The sequence below is a fragment of the Calonectris borealis genome, chromosome 14 (assembly GCF_964195595.1).
Source record: "Calonectris borealis chromosome 14, bCalBor7.hap1.2, whole genome shotgun sequence".
NCBI lineage: Eukaryota > Metazoa > Chordata > Aves > Procellariiformes > Procellariidae > Calonectris > Calonectris borealis.
Window position 1 is genome coordinate 12,402,303 of NC_134325.1, and position 17,357 is coordinate 12,419,659.

The window sequence follows — 17,357 nt, forward strand, 5'->3', positions numbered from 1 at the left end:
CCAAACTGTGCTGGGATACATACATCCTTCTGTGCTTATAATTTCTAACAAATTACAGAAATTAAAAGGAAAGTTGTGGGATTCATTCACTTTCGATCAAAGTTGCATTGAAATCCTGTTTTTCATACAGTGGAATGGATGCATACTTCTGAAACACAGCAGCTCTTGTTCTGTTGCTTCAAGGAACAAAACCAGGACAAACTACCACAAGAGAGTGACAACAGAAAGACTGAATGATGAGAAATAAAGGCAGATAATTTCTGGTCAAGGAGCAAACAAATATAATAAAAATCCACAGTGCACTCATTTTGGTGTTAAATCATTGCAGGATCATTACGTTTTGGGTAATTTTGCATGCACATACACACGTACGCAACTAAAATTATAGTAATACATGATAAGAACTGCTTCATGGCCTGTTTTGTAGTTCAGCATTGAGGGTTTTAACTGCTTCACTGTATAGCGATAGCAACTCACAAACAGTATGTGATAATGTATACCATAATCAGGGAGGAATTTTCCCCAGGAATTGTCCCCAGACAGTCTTTGGAAAGTTACTACTTGGAACAAGAGCTAATATACAAGCATGACATTCCCTTTTCTGCCTCATTGCCCTCTGTATGCTAATAAAATGAAATGACTGTTCCAGAGTAAACACTCATCCATGTATTATTATTTAAAAACTGTCAAAATAACACAAGGAAAAAAAATAACAAATGCATAAATGTAACATGAAATGAACTGTAATGCAAGATTTAAGTACAATCAATATATAATTAGAGCTGTTTAGAAGAGGCAATACTTTTCAGACTGTTGACCTGAAGGATAATTTTTTCTTATATTTAGGCTGAGACATTTCCTTTAACTGAGATTTCAAAGTGCAGTGTTATGCTATTTCAGAAATACAACACCAAAGCAAATTCTACTATAGCATGTGGTGGTTGAGCTGAGGTATCATGACTGAGGTTCAAATGCTGTAACTTCACTGCTAACGACAAGCTTAGCTAATAAAGAGAATGTAAAAGCACCTCTTTAGCTTTGTGTCCCTATTAATTTACTAAAAAATAGCACACACTAACACTTGGAATCACTGTTTTTACTAGAGAACACAGCTCTGTTAACATGAAGCCCAACTTCTTATGGGAAAAGACCCTGGCATTGTCAGCTAACATTAAGTGCAAATTTAACTGTCTGCTTGTCTGATCTGATCACCATGGTACCCAGATGCTTTATAGATAAATATGAAAACGTAATCCTTAATTCAAAAAGCACGCAATCTGCCAAGGTAAATTTACACAGGGATAAACTCTAAGGGAGCTGTTATTTCAAGTGCAGCATGCAGGTCTAACTCTGGACTAGGTAACATCACCCATATAGGAGATATGCACAGAGGTCAGAAACATTAGTTATTTCTTCAAAATAAACTTTGATAACCATAAACTCTGACAATAATTGCATTAGAGACAGAAGCGTAGCATAAGGTGGGACACACAGGACAGTCACAATAGGTTTTGAAGGTGAACTAAGGCAAGGAGTATTTTGTGGTTCAAGCTGTACACCATGAATGTGGAAGGAGGGGTGATTGCTATTCCAGCACCAGGAGGGTACTGGCATTTCCAAGATTTGTAAATCAAGCTTGCCCAAAACACGGAGATTAAAATAACCCTAAACTTTGGCTTCTTTCACATTGCTTCTAGGTTTCTGAGACTTTACGATGTACTTGGATCATACAAACAAGCTTTGTTTTGTAACAGAAGGAAACTAACTTAGAAGACAGAAAGATTGATTGATTCTTATGTAAACCCTTGTTTCCTGGAGCTGAGCTTTCAAGTAAAACATCAAATACTATAGTTGCATAGCAACCTCCCCACCCCCATTACAGGTGGACTGGTTGGCCAGTTCCACCTTTCCTGTTTCTCTAGGCTGCACAAACACAGTGCTTGAATAGGTACGATTTATGTCAGCAGGGTGAACCTCCTAGTCCGTGGACAACATGTATTTAAGAAAACAAGAGTTCTACCCAAAACAGCCTGAGGTGGAAACCTGTGATGTTCTCTGTTTATGTATTCCAATATATTATGAAAATGAATAGCATCTAATGTCTTATAAACTTACTTTTACACCCTCATCTTATGATGATTGGATTATTCAGCTAAGTAGAAGGCATTTGAGTGCAAGCAACACTATGCTTAGATAGTAAATTTTTATTTGTTGTTAATCACTAACATTTTTGGAAGCACTCCAGTATTAGATCAGATAATCACAATTAACACTAAATTTTGTATCACTGTGAGAAATAACTGCAATCAACACTATGTTTTTAAAAGGCTTTGTCTATGTATTTACAACCAGAGTAAACATACACTAGAAAACAACCGAGGCTGAATACTGGTATGCAAAAGTGTGCAACACCAATTACAAACCAGTATGCTCTGCCCCACCTCACTTTGTTCTCCTTTTTATTTGTTGGATGATGACTACTATGCTAAATACTGGCAAGTTCCCTCTTTGATTTCCAATCATCCTTTGATGCCTCTATTTTCCTTCCATATGCTTCTACTTTCTGCCCTTATAATTACCTTTGAGTATTAATACCCTTAAAACCAGGATGCGCGTGACTTTTTCCTAAAATAAGATAAAGTTAAAATACTTTAATAATGATTCATCGTTGCAAGCTGTGACTCATAGTAGGATTCACAGAAAGCTACTTCTGATGTCAAATAATAATATGGCAGGAAAAAGTCCTGTAATCTAGACATAAAAAGACACGAAGTTACTGCCATGCCATTTTCTCTGTTGGGCGGCTGCCAGGTACGTGCTGCTTGTCCCCTCGCTCTGCTTCCAGCTGCGCTGGAGCGGTGTTTGTCTGCCACCTCCCGGGTGAGTCACAGTGCTGGGGACACGGAGTGGTCGCAAGCCAACAGGGACAAACCGCAAGAAGAGATCTAGGCATGGTAGTGGTCATTAAACACATTTTAACTACTTCAAAAACATTTAGGTTACAAAGTCAAACTCAAAAATTTGAGAACACTGCAATTAGTGAACTGTGCTGCTGTATTTGTATACATTACTTCATTTTTACTCCTCTAGCTGCAAGGCTTGTTTTGGACTCCACCTTAATCCAGTACACAGACAAACAGCATTACTCAGTTGGGGGGTTTTTTGTTGGTTTGGTTTTTTGTTTGTTTGTGTGGGGTTTTTTATTTGGGTTGTTTTTGAGGATTGTGTTGGTTTTTGTTTTTGTTTTGTTTTGTTTTAAAAAAAACTTTGTTCTGCAATTTGAGTTTTTCTAGATTTCTTCTATTTTTCTGCCTGGAAATTTTGTCCAGACAGAACTGGAGGATGTTAGTCTCTCTCTGATTTTCAGACACTTGGACACTGTTGCAGCCTGGTGGCAGGCATGCAGGAATGTCATAGAAATGGCTGCTGGACATGCGAGACGGACTGTGCACGTACCGGAGAACTGATCTGCACATATACTATACGCCTGAAGCATTCAGGACATGTTGGACTCTGTGTGTAGACTATAAATGGTACATCCATAAATATCTGTCCACAAAGCTTAAGTAAAAAACCACTGTAACCCTGCCTTTGAGGATATCCAGCTGTTGGCTTAAACAACTTTCAGCACTATTTTCACTGCTTAATGTTTCATCATTAAAATACAGTTTTAAACAGAGACAGAGATCCAGCTTCAGATTTCATTTCATTATGGTAAATTTTCCAAAGAATCCACAAGGTAATATAAATAAATGTTGATGAATACTAATACTGATCCACAACAGCAAGTAGTGCTGTTATAGAAAGTAGTGTTATAGAAAGAGAACAACTACTTATACTGGGAAAGAATGCCGGAGTAAAAACAGAACAAGATTTAGAAAAAGCTTGTTTGGTCTACATGTGGATTATTTATACTTTTCTTGGAAAGCTGAAAGCTGCTTACAAAAAATAAACGAGGCAATACTGTGTTAAATAGCATTAAATGATAGCCAATTCAAGCAAATGAATTGATGTTGAGGAGGCGAGAATTCAATACATAATTTTAACATCTTATTACACTATTAAAATACATTACTGCAACTATGCAGTCCACTACAATTATTTTCTACTATTCACCCTAGTTATTCACTAATCCATTCACCTTTGTTCTCTGCTTATATACTAAATTTCTAAATTAGTTTCACTCCCTAAATAAACTCATTTTAAAACCTGACAAATTTCTCTCTATTCTCCAAAAAAGAAACTTCCTTTCATTGCATTACACCCACATAATTTACCACTGCATGTCACTGATTCCCTTCTTAATTTCATAACAGACTCTGATCATGAAGCCCGATATACTGGGTAACAGGGGATACAGAATTTCATCCTTTGCTATTGCTGTCATAATTTATGTTTCTGTTCCTGTAATCTAGACACCTTTCATGACACATGACCCTCTCTGCACTTTCCATATTGTAAATCTCTACTGGGACGATAATCACCAGCACCTCAGACACTAGTAACTGGAATAACGCACACACAGCGTATGCCTACCATGCCTTTCTTGCGCAGATTGCCTACAGCAGTCAAATGGGAAAGATGACAACAGAAGGCACGAATCAGAAACAAGACAGAACTAAAACGAAGTAAGACTTCTCCTCCCCAACTACTGATGATAAGCAAGACCACTACTGGATCCAGCAACATAGAAGCAGCAACAGACCCAATACTCAGGCTGCATCATTTTGACATATTAAGGTCTTCCATATTCCAAACCCCACAGTGCATGTATCAGTCTGAGTCTCACTTAATGAGCAAGCAGCTCACTGCTCCAATCTCCTACTTCAGCACCATGTATTTAGAGCAAAGAAAGGCTCTCTGTAGCACTGTGTTGCATGTGACAGGGTGATAAGAGTGAGAAAATGCCCAGAAAGCAAGCTATTTCAGAGAATATTACTTAGGCAACAGATCTGATGCCACAGCTCCTACCAGTCACGTATCCATCCAAATAGTTTCACACATTGACATTCCTGTCAGCTGAAAGGTCCTTACAGGATACCATTTTCAGCTGAGCACTATTGCCTTCCCCTCCCCACCACCCAAGTCCCCCAGCTGCTTCCTTCACTCTTCACTACAAACTCCAGCAGTACGAATGCAGAGCCCAAGAAAACAAATTCAGCAAAGCTTCCTAGCTTGGGTTTTGCTTTCTTCCTCATCTTTGCCATTGATGCAAGCAATTAAAGAGACCAGTGGATGTCAAATGGGGAGCAAAACCAGTTTGGCAGAAAGATGAATTTCATTCTTAATTATGGCCTATGGGAATATAAATTTAGACTACCTTCTTTTTTTAGTTCACAGTATTCCCATGGTGGGATCAATTTAGAAATATAAAAGGACAGATTATGGGCTCTATAGGAGTACTCAAGTACTGCAGAACTCTCAGCTGAGGAAACAACAGGGCCCACCATCACCCTGGCCAATAGCAAGACAGGGTCTCTCAGTTTTCAAGTCAAACTGTCTTCACCCTACATATGCTGAAATCCACCTCAGAGGAGGGGTGACACAGCCCACAGCCTCCAATAATATTATGACGCAGTGGGGGGGACAATTCCCAGCATCCTCTGCATTCAGGTAGCTTGAGATTCAGCATTAACACATAGAAATTAATAGGGCAGTTCAAATCTAAGAGCTGTAAACATTCTCTCTAGCATTGAACAGACATAATTATATCTGTGAGTGAATCCTTTTGAAAAAAAGTTTCTGAACACTGTTTTCAGTTGTTATAGAGTTCCACTTAAAAGGGTTGCACAAAAACTGTGATTTCATAACTAGTATTAAAAAATAATCTGCTGTAGCAGCTAAAATCACTTGGAAGACAGGTATGTCAGCTCTATTTGATAACCACTGCCCCAGCTCTGTGAAAGCAGCTTCCTTTCAAGTTTGCTCCACTTTATGGTTTGCCAAGATCTTGGCCTGGCAGCCTTTAAGGTTCAACATCTGTTTGTTTTAAGACCTCATTTTCTTCCAGTTGTTTCTTCTAAGTGACACGTAATTTTTGTCTATTTTTTCCAAGCAGAAATATTTAAGTGCCACTGAACTGCAGGTACAGTAGTCTTCATGTTCAGTTTCAGATTTGTTTTCGATTTCTGCAACACTCACTCACAGAGCAGTATAATCCACAATAGTTTACTTGTTAACTCATAGCTTGCCATTAAGTTTCATGTCAATTACTGAACCAAGCATGAATCACTACAGCATAGTAAATATTAGCAATGTCCTGTTGCTTTGATATCACAAACCACCTGAAAATTAAAGTGCAGCCTTCCCAAGCAGACAGGCCTGTAATCATGTCTTCACTGCTCCAGTTACCTCGGGCTAGAAGCCTTGAGCTACTCCACTTGAGATGATGCAGCTTCAGAAGGAAGGGAAGGAACAGCCACATCCTAAAGCGACATTTGAGCTACGCAGAAGGAATTAGCAACTAAGTAGTTGTAAGCTTAGCTGTTGCATCCCCATTATTTGCTCCTACACCATCAACAAGAAAGTTCCAAATCAGCCTGTCAAATGGGTCAACTAACATAAACTTACAATACTACTGAACTCAAGCCAGTAGACTTTTGCATGAGGCCCAAATTTAAGTTACAGCTAGGCAAAACTTGAGTTAAGCTAACACTGTTATATCTAAACTCTAAATTTAAGACAAGGAAACACTTTCAAAGTTACTTTGAAACATGATCTATCATTTACACACAGGTTTTATAAGTAATACTGCCCCTTGTGAGATTCACATCAAAACATAAACACCTTCATTATCACACACAGTTGTGAAAAAGTTCACATTTAACTGCAAAACAAGGCAAGCTATTAGGGCTGAAGTGGTAAGGTACAACGTATCACTAACAATTTAAAATTTAATTTTCCTTCTGTACATTAGTGGTCCTTTTAATTTTCTCCAACCAACACACTAGAGTTAAGACCATGTATTAGAGCTGTTAATTCAAGCTATCACAGCAACACTTGACAGAAAGGGAATAGGCACTAGTTGTATTTACAGCAGCTGGGGTTTTGCCCGAGGTCTGTTCTATGCATGGAATTACAGAAATCAAGAACACCACCAGTTTAAGAGATAGCACGTTATTTTATTAAGTGGGGTGAGGGGCTACAGGAGGTAAGGAGCAAAAGTCTTAATGACATTAGGCATCACTTATTTTGCGCTTTACTAACTCGTGCTATTAGGCAAGCAAGATGTCATTGGTGCTGTCATCATTCAAAAACACCTTTATCATTTTATGAAACTGAAGGCAGCAATCCCAAAACCAGAAGCAGCTAAAATTAGACTAGAAAAAACCAAAGAACTAGAACAAAATTTCAACAGGCCACTAAAGCAGCTGACACTCTGTAGACCTAGAAAAACATACCTATTATCTAATTAGAAGTTTCACCAGCATTGCTTTAAGTGATTACTTACAAGGAATTGGTTCCTAGATGGGAAATGGAAAAACATTACACTGATGAGTTGGAAATGCAGTTTTTTTGGAAAGAAATTGTATTTATGTATCAAATATTTTCAAAACGGAGTCTGCTGTGACTTGGAAGAAATAGCCCATAAGAAACAACAAATTAGCCTCGTATCACAAAACCACTATTCTCTAAGAAATCAGAGAACAGGACAGCTTATCTATCAAGACAGATTGATAGGCATATTTGTATTTCACTGTTGAAGAATAACAGAAGCAAAATTCTTCAATATTAAGAAGAAAAATGTTACTCCACAGTTTGATCAAGTAAGTGTTTAGTATCTGCTCCCTTTTTTGGGGGGGTCAAGCTTCAGGAAAAAAGGTTATATATTGTTTTTCTTTGTCCTCTTTCCACACATTACTGTGGTTTAAGAAGGTGACTTTTGGAAGATGAAGCAGAAAGGAACCCAAACAGTGCTAGTATCAAGTTACTTCAAGTATTTTTGCATAAATATGACTGTATTATACAATTTTAAGAACACTTACACTGCTGTTGTGAAGGCAGCTAAGTCAGCTTTCACCTTGGTATCTGCCAAGCCTCCTTCAATGAATTTGTTTTATGTAACAGTTAGTTTCTCTGCAATGGCTGATTCAAAGCTCTCCTCTCACAGACAGGCTGGTGATTACTTTGTAAATAAAGTTAAGTAGCTTTAGGGGGAGCTGCCTCCTGTGTCCTTGAGGTCTTTTGAGACGATGACCTCTTAGCCTGTCTTTTGAACTTGCTTCCTTGATTAACAAGAGCTCTTTTGAGGTGGAAGGGATGGGTCTACTGCCATCAGACATTGCTGACGTTACCTCACCAAGGGCAGAGTGCCTTGCTGCAAAGAAGTGACTGTTCAAGAGGCAACGCTTCGTTAACGAAATAGCCCATGACGAGCCCGCAGGGCCAGGGCTAGAGGTTACCAAAACCTCATAGTTTCTGCCCACTGTCCTTCACAGTTTCAACAACAAGCGGTCCGCCAGGAAACGGGGACCGAGCGACAGCAGAAAACGCCCACGCTGCGACCCTTACAAGCGTCATGAGTACGACTGCCGCGGCCCCCAGGGCCCTGCTCAGCCGCCCTTCAGGGTAGCGCCCCGCTCGCGGCTCCGGGGCGGGCCCCGGTCCTTCGGCCTGCCCCTACGCGGCGGGAGGCAGGTGGGGCTGGCCCGCGGGAGACAGGCCTGCCCCCCACAGCGCCGGGAAGGAAGGCCGGGCCCCGCCACGGGTGCTGGGCCGAGGCGCCCCCCTCGCCGTCAGAGCCTCCCTCAGTCGCCTCCCGCGGGGACGCACTCACTGACCACTTCCGCCCCGGCGCCGCGCGCTGCCATGACGCACTTCCTCCCGCCCGCCGCTTATACCCGCGCGCCGCCACACAGCGGCCGCTCAGCACCGCCCCTGCTTTTCCCGGCGTCCCCCGCGCGGCGCGGCGCAGCTCCTCCCCCCCGCCCCCGCTGAAAGCCGGACCGGAGGTGCCGCGCCGCCATTTTGTCGCTAGCGCTGCTGGAACTCCGGGCCGCAGCGGTTGGCGTGACCGGTGGAGCTGCCCGCGGCGGCAGCGCCGGGCGCTTTTTAAAGGGGTTTTTAATCTGTTTGGGGCCTCTGTGCCCCAGGCCTGTTTTAACACGCCATGTCCGGAGAGGGAGCTGCCGGCGACCAGGTGAGCAGGAGGAGGGTGAGGTCGCAGGCCGCTCCCTGAGGGGAATAGTAGGGGCTAGGGCCGCCGTGGCGATGGGGCGGCCCGACCTGGCCCGGCCCAGGGCTGCCCGGTGGAGGCCGTGCTGTGCAGGCCTCGGCGGGGCTGAGCGTATGGCGCAGCGTGCGCGGCCGCCGGCCGCCGCCCGGAGCGGCCGTTGCGCTGGCGGCCGCGCCGCAGGCTGAGGGGAACACGGCCGGGGTGCGGGAGCGCGGCCCTTGCCTCTTCCCTAGGCCCGTAAGGCCTGCCGGTCTCCTCAGCCGCGCGGTCGGCGGAGGGCTCCCCTCCCCCGCCGCACACACCCATTTTGAGGAACTCGAGTTTATGCCGTCAGCGAAGCGTTGGCGCTGGGGGAGGGTGGTGTGCGGAGCTGCTCCCAGCGCCCGCCCTCGGTAAAACCGGTAACGCTCCGAAAACTATGTCTCTTTCAGTCTTCGCGTTTCTGGTAAGCAAGCTTTAATTCAGGTCGAGGTGGACAATAGACACTCCAGTGAGCTTCGCTTTCCCCATCTCATTTATTCGTGGTCATTGAGTATACCCACTCCAGAAGAAAATTGAAACCCAGATAAGCTGTTTACACTGATATATTTGTAGTGTTTTGTAAAGTGAGCGTTTGCTGAACATATGTGCTTCACATATAAGGCTGTGTGCCTCTTTAACAATACCTTTTCCTCCAGAATAAGGCATTATTAAAACACCTTTAAATTAGAAGCAGTAAAGATATGCTTATTTAATAAAGAATCTTCTTTATGGTGTAGTATTCTCGCTCTTGGGGGGGAAATAACTACTGTTTCCGTTGGTTTTGGCTTGTTTTTTTTTAAATATCCTAAATACATATTTATCACAACTTCTTATTTTCTAGGCAGGTGCAATCAGCGTGTTGTATGTCATCTTTTTAAATTTGGTATTGCCATGAACTATCTCCTACTTACTGGCAGAATTTCTCTAAACAGATCTTTTTAATAGTTAGGGCTATGTTTAAAATCGGTATTAATTGGAGGGGTGGGGACGAAAGTTCCTGACTGAGGGAGGAGTGATTGATAACACTGTGGCATGCCTTAGTGGCCAAGGTAGCCTACAAAAATACTTAAAATTAAGCTGGTGACTTAATGCTCCCTTAAGAAGCTTTTCTTTGTAGAATGTCCATCTCTTTACAAAACAGGTTATGTTTCTGTGTGTCTGGGCCTGTACTCTGAAAGGGTGGCGTATAAACTCTTTCGAAGATCACCGATTCTGGAGGGGCGTTAGAAAGGCAAGTGCTCAGAATGTAAAATACCCAGTTTCTGTCACATAAAGAAAATATCGTATCAATTACCAGCCTATATGCTCAAAGCTGGTCAGGTTAATAAGTATACTTGTAGTATGTTTAAGTAAGAGATTCTTCAGAATGGTTTACTTCATCACAAGGTAGATGGCTACAAAGAAGTAAGAATATGCTACAATAAAATTTTGGTAATCCTGATGTGTGATATCTTTCATATTTGAGCTTACCCACTCCAATATATTTTTCTAAAAATTACATTGATGTTTAATTGCTTAATTAAACTGCTGGCTAAAGTAGTGTGTTTCTGTAGCTTGTAATACATTACTATTTAACTTAAAACCTTAAGTCAGCATTGTTTTTCTTTATTTTCTTTTGCAAGGGAGAATTTAATATGCAAAAGGTTGAATTATTGTCTGCATACTGAAGTAAAAGCTATTCTGGAAAGTAACAGCTTTAATATTGTGATGCCATATCACAGAGGGTTTTAGCATTCAAAAAATTGCAAATCATTATTTGCAGCCATAAAGCATGTAGTTTAACTTATGGCTTGGATTTTGTTTTTTTGATCCGTATTAAGGTTCATCCTTTTTACCCATTGTGATGACTGTTTTCACGTTGGGTGCACTTTAAGTAAAAATAAAAAAAAACCCCAACTCTCTTATAGATCGGGTTAAATTATATTTTTCCTACTCCATCCTCTTTATGAAGGCCTCTGGATTCTGGTTTCCTATAAGTCTCTGATTTTGTTATGGTCAGTTACCTTCCTTCTATCAATTTTCTTTGGTTTCATTAAGTTGTCCTCTACATTTTTTTTTTCTTACCCTGGCAGACTTCTGTTTCTTACTTCTAATGTCAAGGCAGGCCATAATTTGATATTGGTGTCTTTAGCAATACTACCATGAAGCTTTCAGCATCCTAGGCTACCACTCATCCAGTAGTGGGGCAGGTGTACCTTAAGTAAGTGTTGATGCCAGTCTAACTGGTCTTACAGAGCATGATAGACCTAAATTCACTGTGTCTCTGGGGAAGGAGGAACAACAAAGCATTGTGATTGGGGGGTGCCTTGCTCCCTTCCCCACACTGCAGCTGCTATGTATTGTAACTTATTGTAACCCAGAGCTATCTAAAGGGTACTCTGACTTCACAAGCACGATATTCTTAATGTTCCTTTCTGTAGGAAGGTGAAGCTAGGCAGAGGTTGGATTGCGTCTGGCTTTCCTGTTTCAGGTTTCACCTGCTGCTTCCATGACCAGCTTCTGAGTTTTTGGGTGCCATTTTCACTGACAGTCACATAGTTAGATCAGTATAAGGAGGTGACTGTACACTTAATTTGCATCTATGTTGTGCATAAGATATACACATGATAGTGCATAAGATGCAGATGTTAAAGATCTTTGACAAATCAGAATTGTTAGCTCTGACTCACTGACATGCAGAGGTGTCTGCGTCTTGCTTCCCAGATCTTAGGGTTCGGAGGGGACTTCCAGAAGCAGCCAGGTGAATAACCATTGCCATCTCCAGCAACTACAAAGTTGTGGTAGTGTGGGAAGGAAGAACAGTGAGTGGAATGTTGGATGTAGGGAGGGTGGGAGAATTAAGGTATTGTAAGGTTAAAGACCCAGCTGGGGTTTAAGAGGCTTTATTGTACCAGGTGCAGTGCAATTGAAATGTGGCTTTACTGCCTTTAGGCTCAGCTTAGCTCCAGGCATTGTTAGTCTGCTTTACTGTCTAGATCAGGAGCCTAAGCTATGTAGGTTGTCTCCTCCTTGTATCGTTATTGTAGAACAGGCTGGGGCAGGGGGGCAAAGAAATGTGATGTAGCCCCACTATTGGCAGTATATTTTAAATTCTTGCACTGTGTTAGCTATGCTGGACCCAAATTAATTTCTACAGAATCAGTTGAATGATGTCAGGACTTAAAATCTGTTAGGTCCCTGCCAGACTCCTGGCAAGGTCTACATGATGTTTAACAAACCAGAATTTAGAAGGTCGGTTTTTAGAATACCGAACACTTAGCTCTGTCTGTATCATAGAAATCCACATTTGTAGACTGAAAGGCTGCATCTGCCACTGCTTGCCAGAAAATTCCGTGACAAGCTCTTTCCAATCTCTTAATTTGTCAAGGTTTCAAAGAGTACATGCTTGCACCTATGTATGTCTTTACATTTTTCTGGACCTTAATGTACACATCTAGCTTCATTTCAATCGTGTGGTGGTTGTTTCATTTACTCTCTAACAAGACCTAAATTTGTTGTGCTCTCTGCCTCTTTCTACTACGGCAAAACCACTATTCTTACCCACATAATAAATATATACTTGCCAGGCATCAGTTTTATCTAAGACTTGACGCAATATTTGCTTTACCCCTGCATTAGTTGCCTTCTGATCTTTTAAGGCTAGAACATGCATTTCACGCTTCCTGTAACTGTTTCTAAGATACGTACCCCAGTCTGCGATGCATCTTACTTTACATGAATATGAATCTGGTCCAAGACTGAACTGTGGGGGAAAAAAGCTGTCTGTATTGTCTCTGTGACTATAGAAAAGACCTCTAAAGCAGTCTATTCTGGTTTCTTACTGGTACTTTTGTCCTTTCCTACTCCTTCTTCTCATTCATGCCTTGTGTTTGTTTGATATAGTACATCATGTAAGTTTCTGAATTCTAAATGCAACAGTAAATGTTATTGTAGTTAACTTTAGCTTAACATTTTGAAAATAGATGTCATTGAGCACAATACTGAAAGCAGAAGTTTATTCTTGCAGGGTTGTGTGGGTTTAGCATCTCAGGAGGAGCCATTTGAAAGAAACTTAGAATCATAGAATCATACAGGTTGGAAAAGACCTCTAAGATCATCGTGTCCAACCGTCAACCCAACACCACCATGCCCACTACACCATGTCCCTAAGGGCCTCATCTACACGTCTTTTAAATACCTCCAGGGATGGTGACTCCACCACTTCCCTGGGCAGCCTGTTCCAAGGCCTGACCACTCTTTCAGTAAAGAAATTTTTCCTAATGTTCAATCTAAACCTCCCTTGGCGCAACTTGAGGCCATTTCCTCTTGTCCTATCGCTAGTTACTTGGGAGAAGAGACCAACCCCCACCTCGCTACAACCTCCTTTCAGGTAGTTGTAGAGCACGATGAGGTCTCCCCTCAGCCTCCTCTTCTCCAGGCTAAACAACCCCAGTTCCCTCAGCCGCTCCTCATAAGACTTGTGCTCCAGGCCCTTCACCAGCTTCGTTGCCCTCCTCTGGACACGCTCCAGCACCTCCATGTCCTCCTTGTAGTGAGGGGCCCAAAACTGAACACAGGATTCGAGGTGCGGCCTCACCAGTGCCCAGTACAGGGGCACGATCACCTCCCTATTCCTGCTGGCCACACTATTTCTGCTACAGGCCAGGATGCCGTTGGCCTTCTTGGCCACCTGGGCACACTGCCGGCTCATGTTCAGCCGGCTGTCAGTCAGCACCCCCAGGTCCTTTTCCTCTGGGCAGCTTTCCAGCCACTCTTCCCCAAGCCTGTAGCGTTGCCTGGGGTTGTTGTGGCCGAAGTGCAGGACCCGGCACTTGGCCTTGTTGAATCTCATACAGTTGGCCTCGGCCCATCGATCCAGCCTGTCCAGGTCCCTCTGCAGAGCCTTAGAAATTGTAAACAATTTCTATATCTTAGCTGCATTTCCAGGGTCAGTAAGTTCCAGGTATACCAAAAAGAATTTAAAGGGGAAAATGTGTCTGTCTAAATGCTCACGTTTGGGAAATAGTCTCGTGAGGAAAGAATGGTAGTCATTACTAATCTAAACCTCTCGATTTGTTCAGAGATATAAACCAGCCCAGATTATGGGGGTGTGGGAGGGGACAGTACTTAAAAAAGTATCCTTTTTAAATTATTTAAGATGAATATGCTGGGTTATGTCTGTTAATAGTGACCCAGTCTTAAAGAACAAAAATTTTTTCAAGATTGTGTTCACAGCTGAATTGACTTAGTGGTAGAATAGAAGAAGGCAAGGCATTAAAAACGGGTTTAAGAAAGTGCAAGGATTGATAAGGTGTAACTATAGTGTAGTGAAGGGATGTGTTACTGAAGATAGGATTTTAAAACTTGTTCTGTGCACATACAGCTATAACTAAACTTTAGGAAAAAAAACTTAGGCTAGACAAACCTGTAAATTAACCTAACTGGACAATTAGCAATGCTTGTTAAGTTGCATGTTAATGTATTTGAAATTGTATTCATTGGGTCTGTTACAGTCCAGGCTATGCTAAACTGTGCAACAGCCAGCCAAAACCTCCATACAGTAGCTTCTATCTTAATGGACAGAAAACTCCTTTTGGCTGTTGAACCAATTTGACTGAGCTAGCTATTAAAATTCCTGCCTTTTTGTGTACAACGGCCTACATGTCTTGTTTGTAGAAGTTCTCATTTAGTAATTAGTGGTAGTTTTTAAAGCATCTTAAACTGGCCACTTCACAGGTGGAGCAGCTGCTTAAATACATTTCCTTTTCACTGCAGAAGATCCTTTTGTGGAAACAGGAGGATGCTTTAAGCAATTGGATGCATTAGGTGGTGCAAATAGTTGAAAGAGGTGTTTCGCTAGGTATTTTCTTACACACTTTGGAGTCATGAGGGTTCATTCTCAGAGGCCTGGGGAAACTGTTAACTGTTGCTTTTAGCAGTAAGGTATAAACCAAGAATTCTTCCTTGAAGGGGATTGATAAATAACTTTTAGTAAATACTAAAAGTCAACTTTGTTTCTTCTGTTCTTGTTCCCTCAGACATGCTTTATGAATTCAAATTTGGTTTTTGTGCAGTTGATGTATTTTGCAGGAAGGAGCTCCTAGACTTGTTGGATAATTTGGTTTTAGGTCTTTTCAGATTTTGGAAACTGCGGTCCTAAAGATCATTTTACACTCTTAGTATCTGTGAAACTAAAATTCCATTGCTATTTATCTGTGTGTAAATAATGAAAGGGAAGCTGTGAATCGGAATAGATGGTAATAATACAGATACTTGTGGACATGGAACCTTAAGTGCTAAAATAATTCCATGACCTTCAGAGGGTTGTTTGTGGGATAGGAGCCCAATTACGTGGGAGGTATACTGAACACCATTATCAAAAGCAGAGGAAAAAAGTATTTTTTCAGTTTGTATGCAACAATTCTTTGCAGCATTTTTTTTTCAGGCAGTAAAGAAGAGTTAAAAGCCAGTATCTATCTGATTAGGTGCAGTTTTATGGTAGTTTAACCTGATCTAAGTTGTGACTGCTAAAGTCCTGTATGGTTTTGCATCCTTTATTTTGCATCACATCTGATCCTGAAATCAAGGAGTTGAACCATTAGAAAGTCAATCACTTTTCTAATAGGATTATTTTTCTGCTGATTTAACTGTCTGAACTGGCTTGTTACAGGATGAGAATAACTCAAGTGCTTTTGTTAACCAGAGGGAGGGACTGAAAATGCTTATAGCGGCAGGATCATGGCAATGAACAAATACCCAAGAATTAAGTATTCACAATGTTGGATATTGGCTGTTGTGCAAGCAGTACAATTAAAAATACATAATCAAAAGGCACATAGCCTTGAACTGTGATAACAGCAGATCTAAGCACAGAGTGCAGTTAACATGCAGTTTTCAAAACTGGGATCAAATGTCTTTCTGGCTATAGTTGAGCTAGGTTAAAAGTCAAGCTCCTTGTTCCCTTTCACTGCGTGCTTGCAGTGGATGTCCTCCCAGATTTGATGTGTAACTGAATGCATCTTTGCTCACACTCCTAGTTCTGGCAAAACGCTCCAGACTGGAAATCCTAAGTGTTGATTTCTCCAAAATATAAGGAGTGATTATTTGTGAAGGTGCAAGGTAATGAGGCCTTGTTTTGGCTCAGATATAACCAGAACACTGATTTGTCTGCAGTGCAGTTTACCTCTCTGAAATGTGGATGGCTTTTATCCATCCTGGAGAAGGATAGGGACAGGAGAAGGAGTGCTCACTGGCCTTAAGAAGTTGGGTGTTTCCTTCCATATGATATAAGGTACAAGCAATTCCAAGCAGTCCAGTTTAAAACCCTGATCATATCGTTATTTTCAATTCTGTAGAGCTCCTATAATTTTTGTCTTGTATAACTGCATGGAGAACTTTATCTGCTGCTACTAAGTGAGTATGTGCTAATTTAGGAAATTAGTCTTTTTTTTTTCCAATAAAAGAATGAACATTTTATTATGCTCCTTCTACAGATTAGGAGTCCTGTATCATACTTACAAAATTAATGTAGGATTGCTATGATTGTGCATCTTATCAGCATTTATTTTTTGCCAGCTTAATTTATTTCAGCCTTTCTGAGTTTATTGCCCTGTATCTGCATAGGTGAAATCAAATTCCTGGAAGCCTTAACTGTTTCACTGCAGTGTCAGCTGAGTTGTGTGTCACATGGAAAGGTTTGAGATAATACAACTGAACTACTACTGAAATAGTTGAGGTGTGCTTCAGTGGCCCATTCTACTTTTTCCTGTTTGAAAGTCACTACTTACAGTGCAGGACCCTGTGCTTCCACAAATGCTTCAGTTGTTTTTGTAGGGTGGTTTTTTTTTATTGTAGCTGACATTAATAGTACTCCTGATAGGCATTTCTGTCTAATGGAATGCAGAATAATATATGCTTGATTGAATATTTGAGGCAAGTAGATTTCACTGAGATGAAATATAATGAGAAGTAATGCTTACCACTGATATGGGCAAATTTGAATTCGTGCTTTATTGAATAAACAACATTTTGACTTTGGGTCATCTGTGGAGATAACTTACATAAATTAGTCTTTAAACTTTGGAAATTTCAGCTTCAGTGCTGTCTTCCGTAAGCTGAAATATGTTTATGCATGTCATTTTGGAAGAAATAAAACCACTAGTTCATTTCATACTGTTTTGCA

At 41.3% G+C, this 17,357-nt stretch overlaps 2 protein-coding genes across 2 annotated transcripts in view; one reads left to right on the plus strand and one right to left on the minus strand.

The window, feature by feature from the left end:
• HIPK3 (homeodomain interacting protein kinase 3) overlaps positions 1-8,774 on the minus strand; it is a 114,050-nt gene extending 105,276 nt beyond the window's left edge. The window contains exon 1 of the mRNA XM_075163227.1: positions 7,986-8,774. The gene's annotated coding sequence lies outside the window, so the exon portion shown is untranslated. The remainder of the gene's footprint in view (positions 1-7,985) is intronic.
• Positions 8,775-8,901: 127 nt separating this feature from the next.
• The window catches only part of CSTF3 (cleavage stimulation factor subunit 3), a 53,478-nt gene continuing 45,022 nt past the window's right edge, over positions 8,902-17,357 (plus strand). The window contains exon 1 of the mRNA XM_075163232.1: positions 8,902-9,139. Coding sequence (XP_075019333.1) covers positions 9,110-9,139 — 30 coding nt within the window. The 5' untranslated portion in view covers positions 8,902-9,109. The remainder of the gene's footprint in view (positions 9,140-17,357) is intronic.